This window comes from Hydra vulgaris, chromosome 12 (genome assembly GCF_038396675.1).
Source record: "Hydra vulgaris chromosome 12, alternate assembly HydraT2T_AEP".
Classification (NCBI taxonomy): Eukaryota; Metazoa; Cnidaria; class Hydrozoa; order Anthoathecata; family Hydridae; genus Hydra; species Hydra vulgaris.
The window spans coordinates 60381432-60406164 of NC_088931.1; the positions used below are offsets into that span (position 1 = coordinate 60381432).

General features: G+C 27.5%; 1 protein-coding gene across 5 annotated transcripts; it reads left to right on the top strand.

Annotated features, from left to right (window-relative positions):
* Nucleotides 1–491: 491 nt before the first annotated feature.
* Nucleotides 492–24251, top strand: LOC136088887 (uncharacterized). 5 transcript variants are annotated; one of them, XR_010642593.1, is made up of 9 exons: nucleotides 498–734; nucleotides 2728–2943; nucleotides 4124–4256; nucleotides 4408–4738; nucleotides 5420–5635; nucleotides 9360–11131; nucleotides 18463–18519; nucleotides 23743–23849; nucleotides 24012–24251. XR_010642593.1 is itself a non-coding variant. In XM_065813942.1 (5 exons), exons 1-5 carry the CDS (start codon nucleotides 671–673, stop codon nucleotides 24059–24061), a joined length of 495 nt encoding a protein of 164 aa, XP_065670014.1. In that variant the 5' UTR covers nucleotides 532–670; the 3' UTR covers nucleotides 24062–24251. The 5 variants fall into 5 exon arrangements, 1 of the variants encoding a protein (XP_065670014.1); XR_010642591.1 differs by lacking the exon at nucleotides 18463–18519 and having other exon boundaries at nucleotides 492–734; nucleotides 3300–4256; nucleotides 9360–9417; XR_010642592.1 differs by lacking the exon at nucleotides 18463–18519 and having other exon boundaries at nucleotides 9360–9417.
* Nucleotides 24252–24733: the final 482 nt, after the last annotated feature.

The window sequence follows — 24733 nt, forward strand, 5'->3', positions numbered from 1 at the left end:
TAAATTTTTTTTCAAAGTATTTTTAAAATGACTACTCTAGTTTTTACAGGTTGCTTAAATCATCTTAAGGTTTTATTGCAAATCTTATTGCCAATAGCAATAATGAAGATAGAACGACTACTCTCATTAATCCTAAGGCAAGCGAAGTTTATGTCTAACAAGTTAATCATGGTAAAAGTTAGGCAGCAGTATTTGGTAATTCTACAGTTAAAAAATAATTTTAATTTTTCGCTCGTTTCGCTTTTGTGTAAAGACTTGCTCAAAGTAGTGATTTTTTAATATAAACAAAAAGAATATTTATTGGCTTCAGTACATACATCGACTATCTTATAGCCTGTTGCTACAAGGAAGTGTTGCTACATCGACTATGGGTTTGGCATGGGGCAGCAATCTTTTTCCTTTTATTATTTCACTTTATATTCCTAATATATAAAAAGCCTCCTCAGACGAGTGCGCAACAAGCGAAAAAATAAAATTATTTTAGGCCGCTTAGCTGTAGAATTACCCTACAATGTAAACCTACATGTAGCCTACAAGACTGTATATATTTTTGTTTTTTAAATATTTTTAAAGTAATATCCAACTTTACTTAGGCATTGTTTATCCTTTACTTAAGGCTATGCTACAGTATAGCAAGATATCTTATTGATAAATTTGAATGGAGATCTAAATGTCATTTAATATTATGTTGAATACTTTCAAGATATCATTTAATATGCAATATATTTTTGAAGGTAAAAATTGTCTTTCCTATTATAATTTATTTGAAGATTAATTTATTATTGTGAAATGGCTGCATAGCAAACTTACATGCTTATGTCTTTTTTATATTATGCTATGTATAACATAATATTAAAAAAGTCTGCAGATTTTTAAATGACCTTTATAAATGCTATTTAAAAGTATCTTTTTTATGATTTTTAAATGTGAGCACCAATGTACTTTCATTGTACTTGCTTAAAAACAATTATTAATAGTAGTAAATAAAATTTAGCTATGTGTAAACAGCGAATGAATTAGAAACTCACTTTGACAACTCACTTTTGATAATGTAGGTATATACTAATAAAAATAATAAAAATTTAAACAAAAACTACTTAGAAGACTTAAGACTTAGAAGGCTTAAAAGACCAAAAGTAGTTTTTGTTTAAATTTTTTATACTTTTTGTATTAAAAATTTTATTACTATTAAAACTTATTAAGTTAATTTTTTTAATACTAAGCCCTCATGTAACCCAAACATCAAGGGCTAAAATGGGTGAGACATATTTTCAAAGTTATAATTTTTTAAAACTTTTTTATAAAATTAAACTTATGATTTAATAAAATAATAATATTTTTTCTTTTTTTTGAGAAAGAATCATCTCTAATTCAGATAAGACTAAATTTTTTCAGCAAATCCTTATCACAAAAATCTAGATCTTCCTACATTTATGAACAGTAATGTACGTAATGAGTCATCTACCCTTCATCTTCTTGGATCAGATCTTACTTTTGATCTTTGTATCTCTTTATCATCCTTGCTACTTCATTACTCCTAATTCTATTCTTTATCTCTATAAATCTCTTTTAATTATAGTACCAAAAGAAGCATAGAACTTACATCAATGAGGACCTCAAATGTATTATTAATTAGTATAATTACCCGACAAAAACTTTATAACGTTATAACAATAACATTGTTGATTTAACAAAAAACACAAAGTAATTGCTACCTAGGTAACAATAAGTTTGTGTTTATCGTTCTAACTTTATTATTAATCTACATTTATTACTATATCAATCTTAATCGTTCCACTAATACAAACTTTGCCATTATTAAATTGACCAATTTGCTCGCTTAATCGTTTATCTTAAAATAAATATGTTTTATGACAATTGCCTTCATGTTACTATGTAATTTAACATGAGTAAGATGAGAGCATTCCGTGCAACATAATATTGTTACGCGGACAATATTGTAACATGAAGGCAAAGTTTGTAGCACCAGAGCTTGGGAATTTCTTAAAAAGAGGGCAACCAGGATTACTACTACTGCTGCTGCTGCTACTACTACTACTACTACTACTACTACTACTACTACTACTACTACTGCTACTACTACTACTACTACTACTATTACTACTACTACTACAACTACTAAAAAAAAAAAGATATTAAATTTTGGGAAGTTTAAACCCATTAATATTTCTACAGTATTCTCAGTGCCATTTGGCTAATGATTAGGCTAGCTAACACCCTGAATATGTTCCATAAATTTTCTATTCTGTTTATAATGAATTATAATCTCAGTATAAACTTGGTTTGTTCTCAGCTGTATTTTTTATTATTACCTCTGTTTTAAACTTTGTTTGTTTGCGCATATTTTTGCTCTTTTAACTCAACAATTTTGGTTGTCCTGATTACTGTCACTTAATTTACATGATGAATTCCAATAATGCCAGCAATTTCAACCTTTTTGCCTACCAAATCTATTTTTATTTTATACTGTGGAACCTTCTAACTGTACAATTGATGAGTTGTTAAACCATGTTTTGGTGATTCTGGCTACACTTGCTCTTTTTAACTCACACAAAAGTTTAAATTCTCCTTATTTGTTGCCAAGTGATATTGCATGTAAATATTGTGGTTGTTTATTGTATATGCAAATATATATATATATATATATATATATATATATATATATATATATATATATATATATATTATATTTATATTATTTTTTAGATGATTGGCGAGCAGATGGGTATAGGTGGAAGCAAAATGGGTTCAGTAAAATTCCTCGGGGTTTACCACTTTACACAAAGATCCATTTTGCCACAGTTACACCAACAGGAATTTCAAATGATTTCCAGAAGTTCATGTACTCTGATCTGAGTCGAACAGATCTTGTTGTTATCCATTACATCGGTAACCATGACCTTGCAATTTTAGTTCCTCATGGTAAATATATCTTGCATTTTGATAATAGTTTTTGTTTTTATTTTAAAAGGTTTAGGTAAGTTTACTACTAAATAAAACCTACTTTAAATAAAAATTATAATAATAATATTTTTAATTAAAATTCATGTTGTGTAGCCCCTTCTCTTTTTCATTCTAAACTTTGCCTGGTTCAGTCCCCCCACCCTTCCCCTGTTTTATGCTTCATACGCCAGTGTATACACACACATACGAATATATATATATATATATATATATATATATATATATATATATATATATATATATATATATATATATATATATATATGTATATATATATATATGTGTGTGTGTGTGTACATGTATATATATTTCAGGTAATTCCTGAAAACCAATCAAGTTCTTACCAACAGCGAGATGCCATTGCTGATTCCCACAGTTACAAGGACCTTCTTCTCGATTGCAAGGATAGCCAGGTCCAATTTCAACCAAGAAATTCAAGACAGTTGTGCATAGTGTAAAAGTCGCTAGTATAAAAATAGGCACTGAATCTTTTTTAACTTCACATGAACTGGCATATATGATTCCGGGCTTCGTGTGGTCCATATCCACTTATCTTGACTTGTCGGTTTTGTTTGGAATGCAAAATTTAATCAGGAGATTTTTATTTATCCATTCTAGCGGCTAAAATAAGTTGTTTTGTTAAAAAGCCTTGCATGCCTGTAGCATTTGTTTTACATGACAGGAAGTTTGATACTGTGCATAAAAGTTTCTTCAAATCTTTAAAAAAAAAAATTACCAGTTCTAAATCAGGTTGTGATTGTAACAGACGGTGAGAGTGGGATTAGGAAAGCAATAAAAAAAGTATTACCAAAATGGAATCTGGTATCTTGCTCCAATCATATTTTGTCTGATATTGAGGTTTAGTTAAAAAAACGCAGTGCTTGTCATGCAGAAATAGTTGTTTACAAATCTCAAATGCAGGAACTTCTCAGGTGTGAAAGTGAGATCTGTTTAAAAGTTAAAATTGATACATTGAGACCTTCTTGGAGCGAAGCATTCTCAATTTGTTTTTCTGACCATTTACACTCACATATTTTAATATCTTATATTGGTCACCTCAGATTTGTTGGTCTAACAGATAATATAATTACAAATAATGTATCAGAATCACTAAATGCTGTCATTAAAAATTTTTCAGGATTGGAAAGAAGCGCCTGTTGATTCAATGGTTGTTGCAATGCATCGCCTTCAGATCTTCTATTTGACAGAAATTAAGCGGAGTTGTAGTGGTTTTGGACCCTACACTCTCATTGACAGCAGTCTCTTAATCAGTATGTCGCATATATATACTTGTTTGCTTAAAACCTTATTTGTAATTGTTTTTTTCCTTGGATTTTATGATTATTTAGTTAATATTTACAAATGTGCGATATTCTCACAATTTAATAATGATGTTTTAAATTGAAAATTTAAATGATTTAGATAACACAGACGATATACTAAAAGTAGAGAGTCCAGAGCTTGTTATTGCAGAGCTGCAAGCAGCTGCCAATATACCAATGCAGCAACTCATACCTCCATCAATATGTGTGCTTTCTAATACATTTAATGTTGTACATATTCCAAGTCTTAAAGTTTTTACAATCTCTGCACCTGACGGAAATGCGCATGTTGTGAAGCTGTATCCAAAGGAAAACTGCACGTGTCCTTCTTCAACAATGTGTTGTCACATACTAGCTGTTAAACGCAGCATTGGAGTTGAATGTAGTGAATGAAAAATCATAAATTTGACCAAATTTCGGTGTAACTCATGGTACATTAAATTACTCTGAGGTGCCTAATAAATAAATAATCCTAATAAACAAGGAAACATTTTAAGAATATAAGTAAAGAATCGGCAATATTATTCAACTTGAGGCAGTCTAAATAAGGTCTGGATAAATGGGGTAAAAATTTAAATAAATATTTAATATTCGGCATCTCCGAGTACAGTGTTAGTAGTTAAAAATATATAATCAAGTATAAATTCTAATCATTTTGACATTTTGGGTTATATGTTTCAAACAAATGTGATTTATCTTAATATCTAACTTGATTAAATAAGTAAGTGATCCTGGCAAAACTATAAGGTCACTAGGAGTTATAACCTGGAGCTCTGATATTATTTTTAATACATATACTTGTCCTATTTATCTTTAAAATTTTAATTATATAATAATTTATTTATGAATGCAAATACACACACACACACACACACACACACACACACACACACACACACACACACACACACACACACACACACACACACACACATATATATATTATATATGCTTGTATATGTTTATAGATATATAAGAAGGAACAAGTGACTTAAATTCTCAAATGATAGACTGATTTGTCTTTCGGGTTACATCCCAGAAAAGAGAATGCAATAAGGTAATATCTTACCTGTACTAGAAATGTCAGTTTTTAAAATTTTTATTATTTTTAGTAAAAAAGGTGACAAAAAATCAGGATGTAAGATGCCAAGAAAAGACGATTTAAGTTTTATCCCTGCACCAGATGCAACTGCCAATCTTGACATTAGAAATTTAAATGGTTTGAGCATGAATCAAAGTGTTGACTTAGCGTCTCAAACTTTGCATGTTGGTATCCTTTCCTCTGCAGCAAGTTTAAATACGGAGATTCCGTTATCTCAAAATGAAATGTAAATAACTTTAGTTGCATTTTAACTTTTTAGGTGTTATCCATCTTTTTTTATCTTCTATTATATTTGTAAACAATGTTATCTACATTTCTACTATTATTCTATTATTTTGTGTGTATTAAAAAGGATGCAAAAGAGAGTGAAATTTGATGACAACTGTGTCCCAACACCTGAATTCTTTATCAAATTATCCATTTTTATCATCAGTTATGAATGCAGATATGAAACCAACTACACTTGAAACACCTATTTTAATTTGTGATGATACAAATTTAATGGTCACTGCAGATCCTTGTAACTTTAGATACAGGGAGGACTTGATGCGCCAACATTTGCTGACATGTCTTGAAAATTACAAAATAACACAGTTCCCTGTTGATAGCTATAGAACTGTTAGAAAAAATGTAGTTCGAACCTCAAAATATTCTTTGTATTGTGTGTGTCGTAGCATTTTTAAATCGACAGACTCAATGATTCAGTGTTTAAATTGTAATGAGTGGTTTCATTCTTATTGTGTAGGTCTATCCGAATCAATGTTTACAGAAATGTAAACATTGATTCGGATAGACTTTCACATCTGTAAATTTTAATATATTGAAATAACTAGTTAAAACTTTTACTAGAATGACTAGATGAGTTAAAATAGTATTTAGAGTTAGAACAGTGTTTAGAGTTAGAACAGTGTTTAGAGTTAGAACAGTGTTTAGAGTTAGAACAATGTTTAGAGTACGAATAATGTTTAGAGTTATAACTGCGTTTAGAGTTAGGATAGTGTTTAGAGTTAGAAAAGTGTTTAGAGTTATAATAGGGTTTAGAGTTATAACTGTGTTTATTGTTAGAACAGTGTTTAGAGTTAGAATAATGTTTAGAGTTAGAATGTTTTGAGTTATAATAGTGTTTAGAGTTAGAATAATGTTTAGATTTGGGATAGTGTTTAGAGTTAAAGCAGTGTTAAGAGTTTGATCTGTGTTTAGAGTTAAAACAATATTTAGAGTTAGAATAATGTTAAAAGTAAGAACAGTGTTGAGAGTTAACACAGTGTTTAGAGTTATATATGACAATGGATGTTAAAGGATGCGACATTGTTGAAAGGCAAGATCATCAGCAAATATAGCCACTTTAGATTTAGATATAGAAGAAAAAAGAAATAATGCTAGACCAAGCATAAAAGGTTGTGGAACCCCAGAGGTTATTGGAAAAGAGAAAGATCTGTTGACCTTCGAGGATAACTTAAAATTCACATTTTTCAATGATTTAAAAATTTTTCTCAAAAGCAACATATGATGAAAGCTTATGAAGAAGCATGCAATTCTTTATGGAAAACCTTTGATATGTCAAGACCTTTACTGCATCCACCTAATGCCCAATAAATCCTTAAATATATATTATATATATATATATATATATATATATATATATATATATTTTATATATATATATATATATATATATATATGTATATATATTGTATATATATATATGGATATATATTGTATATATATATGGATATATATTGTATATATATGTATATATATATTGTCATGTAACTTTTCTTATGTTATACTTGACTTCCTATGTAATATTCCATTTATATATATATATATATATATATATATATATATATATATATATATATATATATATATATATATATATATATATATATATATACATATATATATATATATATATATATATATATATATATATATATATATATATATATATGTATATATAGATATATATATTAGTGATGTGCGAAACTAAGATTTTAAGTTCGAAACGATTCGAAACGAAACTAAGCCACTTTCGTTCGAATTCGATTCGATTCGAAAGTATGCTGCACTGATATTGAAATTTGGTATTTAAATAGTAATAATTTATAGTGTGTGACAGAACACAGAACAAAAATGAAACATTATACATTTTATATTTAATAACCAATCATATTGCAGTTTTATAAGGTAAACAAAATACTAAGCAACACAGACTAGACTCTAGAGTCAAATAAAAGTGAATGAAATCAAATGAGACTAGTATCATACAATACAATTACAATGTGTAATAATTCAAGTTAAAAAAAACCAAGTCAGGTACTTGCAATGCAGTGCATAAAATAAAGACTAGGACTAGTATTATATTTACAGTTATAGTTTAACAGATAATACAATACAAGTAAAAGTACAACGCTATAATGAATGCAAATGCTATACAGTTATGTAAAGTAGTAGTACATGCATAGGCAATTGTTCCAGAAAGTCCGTGACCTTAATCTACAGTGTACTGTACTGACTGAGACTGTCAGGGCAGTCTGGCTTCGGTACGCTACTGCTATGTGCTATACTACAAATTTTCGTGAATAAAAGTTAGTTCAGCCACATGCTAAGAGAGTAGATTACATCGCCTTCTTGTAACAATGTTACCAGACGTCGAGTTCATTCTCTCCGAATTTACAAAAGTTGCTGGAATAGCCAATATTCGGCAGACAGTGATGATTAACTTTCCACCAATCAAGTACATTGGCGTTCCTCCCAATAGGAGGTTCAATCATATACATTCTGACCTCCTCTTGCACAGAAGCTGCATCATCAACTAGCAGCATCCTATTCGCAGTTGCTGTTGTAAGCATGCCGTCGAAGTCATCCCATAAACTACTTGGCTTGGAGGCTGCAGCTGATGTCCGACCAGGACCTGAACCAGGACCAGCACTTCCAAAAGCAGGAGCGGGAGCACCAGCACTAACAGATGTTCCTACAAAGTATTATATAATATAAATAGATGTAAAACTAAAATAGCAAACAGAAATGAAAACCTATGCATTATTGTTTTATTATTCACCTGTAATTAAATTAAACCACAATGCAGTAAATCTGAAAGTTAAATCTGAACTGCAGGCCATTGCCATTACCATCAAGTCTTAATCTGTGTTAATCACGTAACATAAAACGTAATTGAATTGTACCTTGAATTAAGTTTGTGTCATGATTGCTCAAGGCACAATGTCCACTTCCACCAACACCAGTACCGCCACGAGATCGGAATTCCTTAGAGTACTGATGAAGACTGTCTACAACAGTAGCTTACTGTTGTTCAGAGAAGAAGATGGATTTGTAGCGTGGATCAAGAAATGTACATGCTGCATCAGGCAAAGCTTATATGAATTGCGGAAATCGTCGGTCTAGTTTTAACTTTATATATATATATATATATATATATATATATATATATATATATATATATATATATATATATATATATATATATATATATATATATATATATATGTATATATATATATATATATATATATATATATATATATATATATATATTGTATATATATATATATATATTGTATATATATAGGCATATATATTGTTTATATATAGGCATATATATTGTTTATATATATATATGTATATATATAGTCATGTAACTTTAACTTTATGTTAAACTTGACTTCCTATGTAATATTACATATATATATAAATATATATATATATATATATATATATATATATATATATATATATATATATATATATATATACATATACATATATAAATATAAATATATTTAACAGTTATTTAGTTTTGCTTTAGTCATCCGAAGCTGGTAGAAATATATTTTACTGGTTTTATATATTTTATCATGTCATGTATCTATTTTACAATCTACTTTTTATAATATTATTTTATAATATTATGATATTTATTTCTTTAGTTCTACCGCGTTCTTCTACCTTGCATCATTACTTTGGTTTAGTTTGCCAACTGATGAAGTATGGTTTAAATTTAGTAAATTATCAAGATTTAAAATTTACTTTATTGATCATATTCTAACAGTTTGTGACATGAAATCCAATTCAAAACAATTAAGATAAGAATAATTTTCTTTACGGGTAATATTTATAAAAGATAAACCTTAATATTATTTCTATATGGTTTTAATACATTGCGTTTTTTTTTTTTTTGTATTGTCAAGACACATTTTGTTTTTTAATAAACATTAAATCTGCATTATCAATCAATGAAGAAGTGCTTCAATATCTGCCTGGTGAGGTCAAAATTTATCAAAATGTTGATCAAATTGATACTGATGACCTTAATGAAAGAAATTACTTTCCTGTTGAGTTATGAAACAGATTAACTCCTTCAGGTATGCCACCTCATTGTTTAAAATTGAAAATTCGCGTAGGTAGATCGCCTGATATAAATCGGTGGATCATGTTTTTTTTTTTTTGTTTTTTTTTTTCTGTAAAACAATCATTCAACTTTGAAGAGTTTGATTCAAACAATCAAAATGTTAGGCGGATCACTTGATATAATTGGCTGATCACGTTGTTTTTTGGTAGAACAATCATTAAAAGTAAAGGAGTTTGATTCAAAAAATCAAAATATTAGGCTGATAACTTCATAAAATATGTCGGATCACTTGATATAAATTTGCTGATCATGTTGTTTTTTTGTAGAATAACCATTAAAATTTATAGAATTTGATTCAAACGTCCAAAATAATGGACGGATCGCTTCATAAAATTCGGCAGATCACTTGATACAAATTGGCGGATCACGTTGTTTTTTGGTAGAACAATCATTAAAATTAAAGTAGTTTGATTCAAACAATCAAAATATTTGGTGGATCACTTACTATAATTTGGCGGATAATGTTGTTTTTTTGTAGAACAACTATTAAAATTTATAGAATTTGATTCAAGCAATGAAAGTATGCCACGGATCACTTCATAAAATTTGGCTGATCACTTTATACAAATTGGCGAATCACCTTGTTTTTTGGTACTACAATCATTAAAGTTTATAGAATTTGATACAAACAATCAAAATAATAGACGGATCACTTCATAAAATTTGGTGGATCACTTGATATAAATTGGCGGGTCGCGTTATTTTTGGTAGAACAATTATTAAATCTTATAGAGTTTGATCCCAATAATCAAAATATTAGGCAGATCATTTAATATAAATGTGAGGATTGCTTGATATGATTGGTGGATCACGTTGGTTTTTGGTAGAAAATCATTAAAACTTATAGAGTTTGATGTAAATAATCAAAATATTAAGCAGATCATTTAATATAATTGTGCGGATATAAAATGGAGGGTCATTTTGTTTTTTGAGTTCATAAAATTTATAAAATATAATAAAATTCAATAAAATTATAATATGCAAAAACCTTCTAAATATTATATTTTTTAATGAAATAAAACTATTTCTAAATTGTATTTTTTGTGTTTATTTTATGAAATATGATTCGCTTAAGTAACGTTTAAATGATCCGCCCCGCCGTTGGTACCGTTTAAATGATCCGCCCCGCTGATCCGCTCCGCCCCGCCGTTTGTATCTACTCAAATAAAAGAAATCATTAAAAAAAGTAATTTAAACAAACAACAAACTTTGTTTAGCCTAATTAAATAAAACCGATGTTGAATAATAGTAACAAAAAACCTGAAATTGATAGATTTATACTGTAAAAAAGTAAGTAACGTAATAATACTTTACTTATAAATAGTATTATAATATATATATATATATATATATATATATATATATATATATATATATATATATATATATATATATATATATATATATATATATATATAACTATTAATATAATTTTAACCAATACAATGAAAAATGTATGTCAAACAAAATATCAACTTCAAAAAATTTTTTTTTATATATTTCTTTAAAGGTTTGTAAGAAATTAGTACAAAATATATTTAACACTAGAGGCCTTTCAATGTTTCATCAGTAGTGTTAGTTTAAGTGCTGTTTTGTACAAATTTATTTATTTTTTGTTACAAAAGTGTTTTTTAATCAATTAATGTATTGTTGCTATTAGTTACCATTGTCTAATATTTTTTAAAACAGGAAGTGTTAGTTAAAAGTATCATGCTTTTGTTTATGCAAATGACTTTCATAAGATAATAAATTTTTATTGACATAGTTAACATATGGCCTAAACACTTAGATATAAACAAATTTAAATTGTCACTCGCCGAATTAAACAATTCAATTACCTTCACAATTGACTATGGCATTGAATTAGTTGAAAAAGAAAATATTTATAATATAATTAATTTTTTAGACATTTCTGTTATTCTTCAAAATAACAAATATATCAAAACTGACATATTTTATAAAGAAACAAACACACACGATTATCTTAATTTTAACAGTCATCATCCTTACCACACCAAAAAGAACATCCCTTATAGTCTTGCAAAATGAATAATTGTATTTACATCTGATTATATCACCGAAAACCTGCGTTTAGCAGAGCTTAAATTATGGCTGAAAGAATGTAATTAACCAGACATTGTTATTGAAAAAGCATTTCATAATGCAAAACTACAAGGACCAGCTCAACAAAAGAAACCTAATGAAGTCGTTCCTTTAGTCACTACATTTTACAGCAACCTAAATTGCCAACCTATATTAACTAAAACCAAACTTCTACTCAGTTTATCCACCAGTAAGAATACAAAAAATATTTTCTAACATAAATCCTGCAATAGCTTACAAACAACCACCAAATTTACTGAGACAACTTACTTCCGCTAAATTTAATTCCACAACATCTAATAACAAAAAGATAGGAATTTTTAAATGTAATGATAGTCGTTGCAAAATTTGTTTATTTTACCTACAAGAGGTAAATAATTTCGTAACATCCAACGGTACTATTTGGAACATTAAAAGTCACATTACTTGTAGCAGCAAGAACGTCATTTATTATCTAAAATGTTTGTCTTGTAATGGTCAATCAACGTATACTGGAAAAACAAACAATTTGAGAAATCGCACTAATGGTCATATTTCAAGTTGCAGAACTGGCCATTCAACAGACAGGTTTGACAATCATGTATATGATTGCTAACGTATAAATAAAAAAATAATGGAACCATTTTTCCAGCTTTTTGTATTTCTGGAACTTAAAAGTGATAAAAATTTATTAACTAATGAAAGTCATTTGCATAAACAAAAGCATGATACTTTTAACTAACACTTCCTGTTTTATAAAATATTAGACAATGGTAACTAATAGCAACAATACATTAATTGATTAAAAAACACTTTTGTAACAAAAAATAAATAAATTTGTACAAAACAGCACTTAAACTAACACTACTGATGAAACATTGAAAGGCCTCTAGTGTTAAATATATTTTGTACTAATTTCTTACAAACCTTTAAAGAAATATATAAAAAAAATTTTTTTGAAGTTGAGATTTTGTTTGACATACATTTTTCATTGTATATATATATATATATATATATATATATATATATATATATATATATATATATATATATATATATATATATATATATATATATATATATATATAATATATATATATATATATATATATATATAATATATATTTACATGTGTATATATATATATATTATATATATATATACATACATATATATATATATATATATATATATATGTATATATACACATATATATGTACATGTAAATATGTATATATATATAAATACATATATATATATACATGTATATATATATATATATATATATATTAATATATATATTTATACATGTATATATATATATATATATATAAATATATATATATATATATATATATATATATATATGTACATATATATGTATACATGTATATATACTTATATAAATATATATTTATATATAAATATATATATATACACATGTGTATATATATAATGTATGTATATATATATATATATATATATATATATATATATATATATATATATATATATATATATATATATATATATATATATGCATATATACATACTAAGCATGGGTGTTTGATTGTTTTCGTCGGGTAATACCGTCCGGAACCGTTAACGTCCGTTACGTTAAAAAATTTTAATTGACGGAAATAATTCGTTTTATAAACGTTCGAATAAATGAAACTTTTAAAATGAAAGACAGGTGCATTTAAAATTAAAAAAAAAGATACAAAACAAAACTTTATGAATATATTGATTTAAATTTATAAAAATATCATTTTACAGCTTTAATAAAAAATTTAAAACATTTGTTAAGCTTGAGTAACTTGAGTTTAAAATATATAATTTAAATTTAATTTTTTTTCAATAAAAAAAAGTTTTAAAAAAAAAAAAAAATAATGTTTCTTGTTAATAAATTTCAGTTAATTGACTTTTTAAAATTTATTTCATTTTCCAAATGTCATTTTTTAATTATAATAAGTAAAGCATATTATCTGTATTGTAAATGTGTTAATGACATTTATTTATATATTAGTTTCTTTATTGTATGTAAAATGCCAAAAACAAGTTCTGTTCTTTGGGACTATTTTGAAAAAGAACCAACTAATAAAGGTGGTGAAGTAGTTGTCAACGCAATTTGCAAAAAGTGCCAAAATGTTTACAAACTTGCTAAGGGTTCAACATCCAGTATGAGATACCGCTTGAAAATAACTCATTCGTCTTTGTATAAATTATTAGTTGAAAAAGAATTAAGAAATACAGTTGATTAAAATAACGGAGAGGAAAATAACTCTATAGAGTCACATGGTAACTTATAACAAAGTTTTTTTTCACTGTCTTTATTTTAACTAAATAGTTCAATTGAAAAGTTGCTTTTTAATTTCAGATGAGTATATCGAAGGATCGATACAAGGTCCAGCAGCAAAAATATAAGAGTTATGCAAGAAGTTTTAGCTCGCTTAAGTAATCCCAGCTCAAAAAATATAGACAAACAAAACAATACCACAGTATATAAGTCACAAAACAATATAATTTCTTTAATTTCAAAATATAAAAGTCAGGAACAAAAGCAGCTGGTTATTGATCTTAATATCACAAAATTCTTGGTTCGCGAATTTCTACTCTTCATTATAGTTGAATCTCAAGGCTTTAAAAATTTTGTTCATAGTTTTGATTCTCGTGCTAATATAAAAATTAGGACAACATTTTCTAAGTACAAAGTTATCCATGGTATATCAGAATATGAAGGTAGCATTAGATAAAAAAGTTGACAAGTGAGCTAAAAAATATAAATGGTGCAGGACTCACCACTGACTGCTAGAGCAGTTGATTCATTTATTACTTTAACTCTGCTTTATATTGCTGACGATTACACTTTGAGAAAGTTTGTTATTAGCTGTGAAGAGTTTTCAGAACGCCATACTTCTTAACATATTGTTAATGGGATAGACAAATTGATTGAGTCAGTTGTTGGATTGAAAGCAAAACAAAAAGTGATGATACATTATTACTATCAATCTTTTTTTTTGGAGGATAAAAAATAATAAATTCAGTTTTATTAATATTTAGGGAAAGACAGTTACTATTTAACCAATGACACAAATAATGGAGATCTGAATTATCTTTTTTTCAAAGCTGCGCGAGTGATTTATTTATGCATAGAAGATTAGTGTTGTCAGCGAAAAGTTGAACAAACGAATTATTTATAGAGTGAGGCAGATCGTTAATATATATTAAAAACAGTAAAGTTCCTAGAACAGAAGTTTAAAGGTTTGAATTGTCTTTGAAAAGATATTCGAGGAATTTTCAAAAATTATTTGAAAATAAACATCGTACATATATTTAATACTTTAAATCGCTGATAAAAGATTTAATAAATGGTTGATTAAAAAAGTAAAAGATTTGATTTGAATTTTTATTGTTGTCAAAACCTGTTCTTTAAATTATAGAACAGTTTTGTTATGTTATAGAATGTTTTATGATATTGAACAATTTATTTATGCTAAAATTGTTATGGTATGATTATATTGGATTAAAAAAATTGAATAGTTTGCGTTGAATTATTAATAGAGAAATCAAAACTTGAGGAAAAGGCAGCTAAAAATTGAAATCCTATACAATATATTTAAAATTGATTCCATTAACTTGATCTTTATTTTTATTTACTAACTTTTTAGTTGTGTAAAGTTTTTTTTTTAATAAAAAATGAATAGACAGTTTTGTTTATATTTATGATTAGTTTTTTATATTTACTTTATTTTAATATGCTTTTTATTTTAGAAAAATAAATATAATATTGGTTAGCTTCTTAAATTTTCTTATTGAAAAAATGTTTATCAGTATTTTTGTATTTCTGAATCAGTTCTTTTCAGATTAACCATAAATAACAAAAAATTAAAATTTGAACACATTTTAATACCATTAAAATGTGTTCAAATTTTAATTTTTTGAGTTTCGACAATACAAATTTGTATCCAATTAATTGAAATGTTCAAATAATGATGTAATTGCTGTACATTGCAATTATAATTAATGCTGAGATAGTTACATAGAATAATATTTTCATATTACTACCAGTGATGGAGATACATTTGTATTAAGGTATGACAGAGATACATTTGTATTATTCTATATTATACCCTATAATATAGAATAATACAAATGTATCTATACAAATATCAAATCGGTTAGAGCCTAATACTCATGCAATTATAGCTGCAATAATGATCTTTGAATCTGATAGTTACTCACTCTGAGCAATATAGTATGATATTTTGAAATCAAGTTAACTGCGCAAAATGAATTACAATAAACTGCTCACTTTTGCTTATATTTCAACAAACAACGTAACTATATTATTAATTTGAAACCGGAAGAATTTTTCATATATCTTTACCAAGCATCTGCTATGCATTTAGTGAAAAAAAATTAAATTATAAAGTAAGTAAAATAAAACGTATTCTAAAATTTTCATTTATAGAACGCATAGAGTCTTTATGGCCTCTCCATTGGTAAATAAATGCTTAACAATATGTATAGAGAATGCAAGCAATTGTTAGGCAGTTATATTTATTATTGTTTAGTTTCTTCTTGTATATTTATAGTATATAATTTGCTTGTAATCATCTTGTATATTCACATTTTTAGTATTAATTTGTATATTCATTTAGTTATGTTTTAGTTAACATAATCTATTTAATTTAGTAATTTAGCGTTAAACTAATAAACTGAAAAAAAAAGCACAATTGACATTATTTAGCAAACTAAAGTTTAACGTTTATGTTGTTGAAGCTTATTTTCTGGCACAATTATGACTATTAATTATTACTATTTAATTAGACTTTTAACTTGAGGATTTTAATTATGATACAAACATTTAACTATATGAGATTAATGAGCTAGTGAGTAAAAAACTTACTTTGAACAAATGTAGTTTGATGAGAAGATAAGAACATTAAGTCTTCAAAGTTTACAAAATATAAGAATATTAACTCTTCTAAATAATTTTTTACCTGTTTTTTATTAATAAAAATTTAGGTTTTCTTCCTCCTATTATTGTTTTTCATTGTGTTTCAGTTTTTGAACGCTTAAGTAATTGAACCTTAAACAATGTACTTGAAAATGAAGAAATTGACAACTCATCGCATGTCAAAACCAATATTAATGAAGTCGAGATTTGCATTTTGAGAACTATACTGACTTTTATTTTGTGTCTGATCTTAAAGATACTTCTGAAACTGAGAGTTCTGATCTAGACTCTGAGGTTCCTATGAGTGATGATATTGAAGATCTTAATGATGGAGTACTTGTTACAGGGATTGCCAAATGTATTTTAAAACATAGAATAACTAGAAATGCATGTGACGAACAGTTAATCATTTTACACCAGTATTGTCATAAAACCAGATTAAAAGACAACGAGGAGTACAACAAATTGGTAATTTATATTTATAATTTCTATTTTTAAAGCTTGTCTGTTTGATAGAGTGCTATTTAAGCTCATCGTCTTCTTTATGAACCTATTTAAGAACTTCTTGATATTTTATTGATGTAGAAATTCTAAGAAATTCTTGATGAACCTATTTAACCTATCTCACTGACATCGTTTTCTTAATGAACCTTTTATTGCTCTCACATTTTACCAGAAAATGGTGTAAAAGGTAAATTCCTACTTATAAATTGAGAATTATCTTAGTGACCCAACAGGCATTTGCATTCCCTAGAGTTTTTCACAGTCTTGTATTTTTTGTTAAATAATTTTGTCTTATATTTGGTTAAGCAATTATTATTGTGTTGCTTTTATCGAACAACTGTGAAGAACAACCAAGTAAATCTAATCCTGTCTTATTCGAACATGAACTTTTCTCTAGACTTTTATCTATGTTTTAGCTTTGTCACCTTAAAAAACCTGGTGGAGAAAATTTTTAAGAACATGCAAAAATTGTTATGATCAGGTAAGTATTTTTGTTTAACTCTGGATAATCAAACAGTTAAAATTGCAAGTAAATTTTACAGAAAAATCTAGCCCAAGGAAAGTAATTTAGAAAAACAAATAATTTTAATATTAATGTTTGGGGAGAACCTTAATAAATGGAATGCTTATTGAATGGGACAAAATCAAATTTGCATACAAGCATCTAAAGTTAGTTGGATATCCAAAATCCTGTTGTACGAAATGTTAAACACAACAATTCAACAGACCAAATCATTATTCCTATCATGGTCTAAACATGATGGGCCGAACATAACATTAGAAATGTTGCATTAATGGGAATTAATAGCACATTTCTTCTAGCGGAACCAATTTTTTTAATTTTGCTTTAAATCGATGTCGAAACTTTGAATATAAAACATTTATTAGGTATGTGCATATCTGCAATTTACGGCACCGATTTTAAAAATAAAATCTGTGACCATTTTTTCACTGCGTTCTCGAAGTAGGTGTCATAAGGATGGATATTTCTCGTCTTTTTTTTTTAGAATTTTATATTGACTTCGATAATATTTTAAAAATAGAGTGTTGTAAGTTTATTGCAATTTGTTTTTAGTGATTTCATTGCTACTGAAAACTTCAATCCTGTTCTGGAAGTGAATTGATATTGAAGGCATGATGGATTTTTTTCTAACTTTTCAGTCAATTTTATATATCTATTTTCTATGTACCTGTAAAATTTCATTAAAAAATAATGACACGCTCATACTCTATTTTTGCACGCAGTAAAGGTACCAAATATTCTTCTGTTGTAGAGGTTGAGGGGGAGGGGGGATTCACGATTATGAGCATTTTGTATATTTGAACTTTTTTATTCATTGAAAGTTGTTGTTTTTTTTAGAAGAATGAAACTTTATTAAAAATATTGGTGATTTTTTTAAAGTATTCAAAACATGGTTTACACACACACACAAAAAACTATGTTATATATTTATTCTATCTATTTATAAGATTGAAGTGATTTTTTTCTGATGCATGTATTATAGCTTTTTCAAAAAAAAAAAGTGTAGTAATGATTAAAGCTGATTCAATAAAATAATTGTTATGATTATTAAAAAAATTTTTTAGAACATTATGGGACCTAAAAAGAATCATCTATTTTATGGTGAAGCAAAAAATTATTTAGCTTGTAACTTTACAATGCCAACTCATTTAAATATTGATTGTAGAAATGGATATATATTAAATATATTCATATCCAACAATGAATCATTTAAAACAACTGTTAAAATAGTCAATAAACTTTTTAATTTAAAAATATGTAGAAGTCAGATTGTGCAACAAGTAAATAGATCCAAATTCTATGCACTTAATTTTTCAAGGGATTCTAAACAATTTATTAATATCTGCAACATGCTCTTTGCATACCAAAAATCAATATCTGCTATGCGACAACCATTGCATTCAACCACAAGCTCAAGCAACATTGTTTCGTGTTCTTCTATTTTATCTTCTTAACACATCAGTGTCTTATCTGTATCAAATAGTAATCACTTATCTCCTTCTTTATCTGGCCCCACTTAATAACCTCTTCTCATGAACCACTACTACCCAGGTTGAGAGCTGATCAGTTAAGTCCTAGGAAAAAAGTTTTGCAAAAGAGGTTAACCATTTTTTTTTTAATTTTTTTTTTTGTTATTCACCTCCCCAAGGCCAAGAAGGCCACTAGAGATGAGGAGGCTACTTAATAGTGGTTATAACTCTCTCTCAACTCTATAACTCTGAAACATGAACCTCGACAAACAAGGCCGCTGTGCGGAGAAACAAGTTGAGCGCGGTCCTACCAGGGACGTGGTGGGGATCGAACTCTGAACCTCTCGCTTATGAAGCGAGTGCTTTACCACTACACCACTACCACATTTTGGCAAATGAAAGGCAAAGAAAAAACGAAAACATAAAGAGGATCTAAAAGAGTTAAAAGAAAAAGCAAAGGCCTGGCTATACCAATTAAAATATCTAAATCAGGTTATTGCTCGCAAAGAAAAGTTAATCCTTCATCTTCGAAAAAAATTAAAGGAAAAGTATTTGAATTTACAGTTAAAGAAACTTCAAAATAACTTTTTTATTTTAAAACAACAGTTGAAATTTACCCAAAGCAACTTATCTTATCAAAAGGCTATGTTAAGCCAACAACTTGCTGACAAAAATTTTGAAATTCCTCTACTGCAAAATAACATACTGATTTTACAGGAAAAAGTGGAGCAAATGCAACAAATAACACAAAACACCAAAAATGAAAAATGCTACTCAGCAGATATTAGAACACTTATATATGACATGCTTGTGTGCCAACTTCCTACACATAATGTTCCAACTTTGCTCAGTAAAATTGGAGAACACACTGGCTATCGGTTTAGTCACATTCCGCATCGCACAACTGTGGAACAAATGATGCATGAGCTAGGTGTAATATCAGACTTACTGACCACTGAAATAGCTTTCTCAACAAAAAATCTGACACTTGGTTTTGATGCAGCAACACAGGAGAGTGTTCATGTAAATGTTGTGTACTTAGCAACAGAATCAGTGTGCATGGTTGTAGCTATTGATCAACTTCCTGGAGGTACAACTTACGACTATCAGAGTCACATTACAAAATCTGTTGTTAATCTTGCCAAGTTATATAGTGACTCTACCAGCTACAATTCACTGATGTGCGAAGTACTATTATTGGAAACATAACTAACACAATGAGTGATAAAGTAGCAACAAACCATGCGACAGTTACTAAGTTAAACTTTGTTTAGGAGAAATCATTAAATGAACTATACTGTCACTTTCACCCCTTGGACACAATGACCAGTTCGTGCAAGTCTTCACTCAAAGCATTAAAGACCTATAAAGGAAAACTTTTTGGAAGAAACTGCATTGCAGCAAATATTGTTTTACAGCTAAACAAACTTCGCTACAAGGATGCCAAAAGGTACATGTATAATCTTAAACCCACTTTTTTACTTTAATACAACGTAATTTTGTGAAATAAGATATATAAATCTAAAATTTTTTTTTTTTAGCATATAAATGTTTCTTATTTCAAATGCTCTATCACACCAGGTCAGGGACTTGACTACATATCTGGCATTCAGATAGTCAAAAATGTTCGGAACACTCTTATTGAAAGCAGCAAGGATTCTCTAAATCTAATTAAACAAAAAACTGATTTTTTTTGGAAATTTTATTAAAGATCCTGTTTTTGATCAGTAACTGATGAGTAAAACATTAGCTAAATGTCTGAAAGCTGTTGTTAGTGTCATTGACAGGCAGTACACTCGTCAGTTCAACATGAGTTCTAATGATCAAATTATGAACCAGACTAAATCAGGCTTCACAACATTTACTCAGAAGAACTTATGGGTATGTTTAGTACTGCAAAGCAAAAAGCTCAAAATGCCACACTTTGTTTTCTTTCAAAACTTCGTGCTTGTAAAAATATAACAACTGCTCTACTCTCCGAAAAGCCTACTGATATTCAAAACAAATTAATATTATGAGCTATTTCTAATGTCAGAAAAACTTGATTTGCAAATGCATAATGTCATAAAGAAATGATATTAGAACTTATAAAGCGTATGGCTGACAAAATTCAAAATAAAAGGACAAAGAACAGAGGAAAATAGAAAACTTTTCAAATAATTGTATGCCTAATCAGATAAAAGAAATATTTCCTGACTTAGAAAATAATGAGGCTTCTAATATTGAAGAAATTCTTATTGGAGCTGCTATTAGAAGATGTATTTGCCACTTGAGGTTTGATAAAGCCACTAACAGCCAAGATGTATATTTTGGCAGACTTCTTAGCATTAAAAAGAAGAACAGTGGTATAGACATTAGTATAGGCATTTCTTATTGGAAACCAAACGAAAATGAGGATGTGCTTCTGTCAAGTATGAAATGAGCAAATACCAACTATCTGCAGACATCATCAGTGGTAATATCATAAAAAAATGATGTGCAAATTGATTATAATAAAGTATGTATTATTGTAAATCATAATATGGTTTATATACTTGCATTAATAGTTTTCATTTACAGATAGGTAAGTGTATTGGTCAGCAATATTTTTTCAATGTCTAATGTGTATTTAAGCCCCCGCACCCTCTTTATTTTGCTGTTGTTGATAAGATTATGAAAAGATTTATAATTCTTTCATTGATTATTTTTATGTATCAGATCTTATTTTAGGTACTCTTTGGTGCCTAGTAGACGTCCCCTCCCCACCCCCGCTAATTAATTTTTCAAAAATTTTCCACCCAGGACATTCTTATTCCAACCCCCAGGCTATTAAATTTTAGAAAAAATTCCATTAGACATAGACATTTTACAAAATATGTAAAGAGAGAAACTTATTTGAACTGGACTTCTGTTGATATTTCTTCTTTGGACTTTAGTGCTTCTTTATTATATATTTACTTGTTTTCAGACACTAATATATATGTTAATAATTAACAAAAACATTACTTAGTTATTGCTTTAAGTATTTAAAAAAACTCGAAATTTTCCACCCCCCCCCCCGCTTTTTCCAGCCCCCTGCTTATTAAGTTTTTGTTGATAGTTCCAACCCCCCCCCCCCCCTCCCGCTTATTCCACCCACCATATTCTCGAAGGATCGACTTTTTCTATCTTTGGATATCAATGATTTGCTTCAAAACTAGGCTATTTTTATGGCCACAATTCTGTTAAAAACATTAATAAGCATATGAAAAACAATTAATTTAGTTTAAATTTTATATTACGAAGTATATTTTAAAACAAATAAATCTTTTATTTATTGAAGTGGGCGTATTATTTGATGTTAATCAAGGCGATATACAAAAGATATTCTGATGCGCTTTTTCTAAAAACATGTCTTCATCTCTTTAAATAGTAACTAACTTAAAATGTTATCGCTAATTGTCAAAGTAATTAAACAATTAATTGATTATTGTATTTTTTAGTATCTATCATGGCTTAAGTCGAAAACTTATGTGGCTTGAGTAATAACAATGGTACGGTAGGGAAAACAGGCCTTGTTTTTTCCCCAAAACTATTGCTATTGCATAAATCACATCCTTTCCCGACTTTTTCCTCAAGTCATATTTTTCGCTTGCAAAAAATAGATATAATTAAAGAGATTATTATTTTCTTTCAGTTCACTGTTTACCTTCTGGAAGGCTACGTACATATATAATAACGCAACAAACGGACTACGCGTTTTAATATATAAGCCTATATATGTAAAGTGTTATATAATAAGTATTATTTAAAAAAAAAAAAGTTATAAAATAAATAAATTTATGAATAAAATTTTTAATGATATAGATATTGATTTATCTTATTATTATTTATAATTTTTTTAATAAAAATAATTTTTTTCTTTAAACATTAATTTTTTTATTTAAACAACATTAATTTTTTACTGTTATAAGTTGAATAAAAATATAAGCGAGGCAAAGTAATGCGCTGAAAACTAAACAATAAAGTTCTATTATAAAACTACCGTAAGCCGAACGTTAATTTTTTAAGTTGGTTGCAGTTTTCTTAAGCATTCCTTATAATGAATTTTTAACACTTAAATGGGCATAACTTTTAGTAGAATCATTCGTTTTTTTATGAAATTTTCACCATTGTAATACTGATTTAAAGCTCTTTACAATGATGTATAATAATTTAATATTTGAATAGTTTAAAATCTTTGCACACGTACCTACATTTATAAAAAAAATAAAGAACCTTTCGAAATTATACGTTGTGAATTATTACTCTAACGTGTGTTTACAATTATTTAAATTGCTGGATCGCTTGATGCAGTATAACCGTAGTTATTTTCCATTTATTATTTGTTATTACGTTTTTATAGAATTATGGAGCATCATATTATGGCCAAGTTGAATATGAAAGCCAAAATTCGAGGTGGTATAAAGAAGGTATCATTCGAAGATAAAAAGTTGTGTAAAGCAATAATTGGTACGTTAATAATAGCTCAATAATGTTCTATCCCTTCTTCCTTATATATGTTTTGTATTCTTAGATATATATTAGTCTTGAACCTTAAACGTTAGCGTTAAAAATCAAACAAATAGTCAGTTATAAATAAATTATATTTTTTAACTGTCATCCCGTTTACAGTATCCCACGTTGTATTTTACAAGTCATCCAGCTTGTGCACGAGTCTTTGACGGAAGCACAAATAGAAGATCAAATAGGTAGCATTTTGAAGTTCTCTCAATTTGTTAATGGTAGCAAAAAAAATTAATTGAGGAAGCAAGTGGTTGTTGAAGAATTATTTATTTTTGAGTTTTTTGTAAATTTATAATAAATGCTATATACAAAAGAATATATAAAACATCTTTAAAAAGTCTTTAGAAACATTTATTGTAATTTTAATTTGAATATCCCCGAAAATATTTTTTTAACCCTTTATAAGGGGTTAAACACCCTTACAGTATCGGACAAAACATGGTTAAATAGTTTATTATGTTCTTAACAAAATTTAAAACGTTTAAATCATATTAAGAATCACAAAAAAAATTTATAACACATTTTTCTCAACAAACTACATTTTTCCTTGGGCAAATCAAAACGATGCTTTTTTTATAACATTTCATTGTTTTTATTCAATTTACCGTATTCTTTTGTTTTTACTTTTATCATAACATTACTCTAAAATAATAAAATAGATTTTGGAACGTCTGACCAATTATTTTTTCAATTAAATTAAAAATAGACTTAACTCGTGATATATGGTGTAAACTGCAACTTAAAATGGCTTACGACAAATTAGGAAGTGTTTTACGTGAAAATATTATTAAAGATTTTAAAAGCGGAGAACGTCAAGCTGAAATTTGTAG

Bases quoted from the DNA above. Each gene is read 5' to 3' on its own strand.
- LOC136088887 (XM_065813942.1), top strand. From the start codon at position 671: ATGTCATTTAATATTATGTTGAATACTTTCAAGATATCATTTAATATG. The intron at 9,418-23,742 runs GTATGGTTTAAA...ACGTTTTTATAG, and splicing joins TTAGTTTGCCAACTGATGAA to AATTATGGAGCATCATATTA. The intron at 23,850-24,011 runs GTACGTTAATAA...TCCCGTTTACAG, and splicing joins GTTGTGTAAAGCAATAATTG to TATCCCACGTTGTATTTTAC.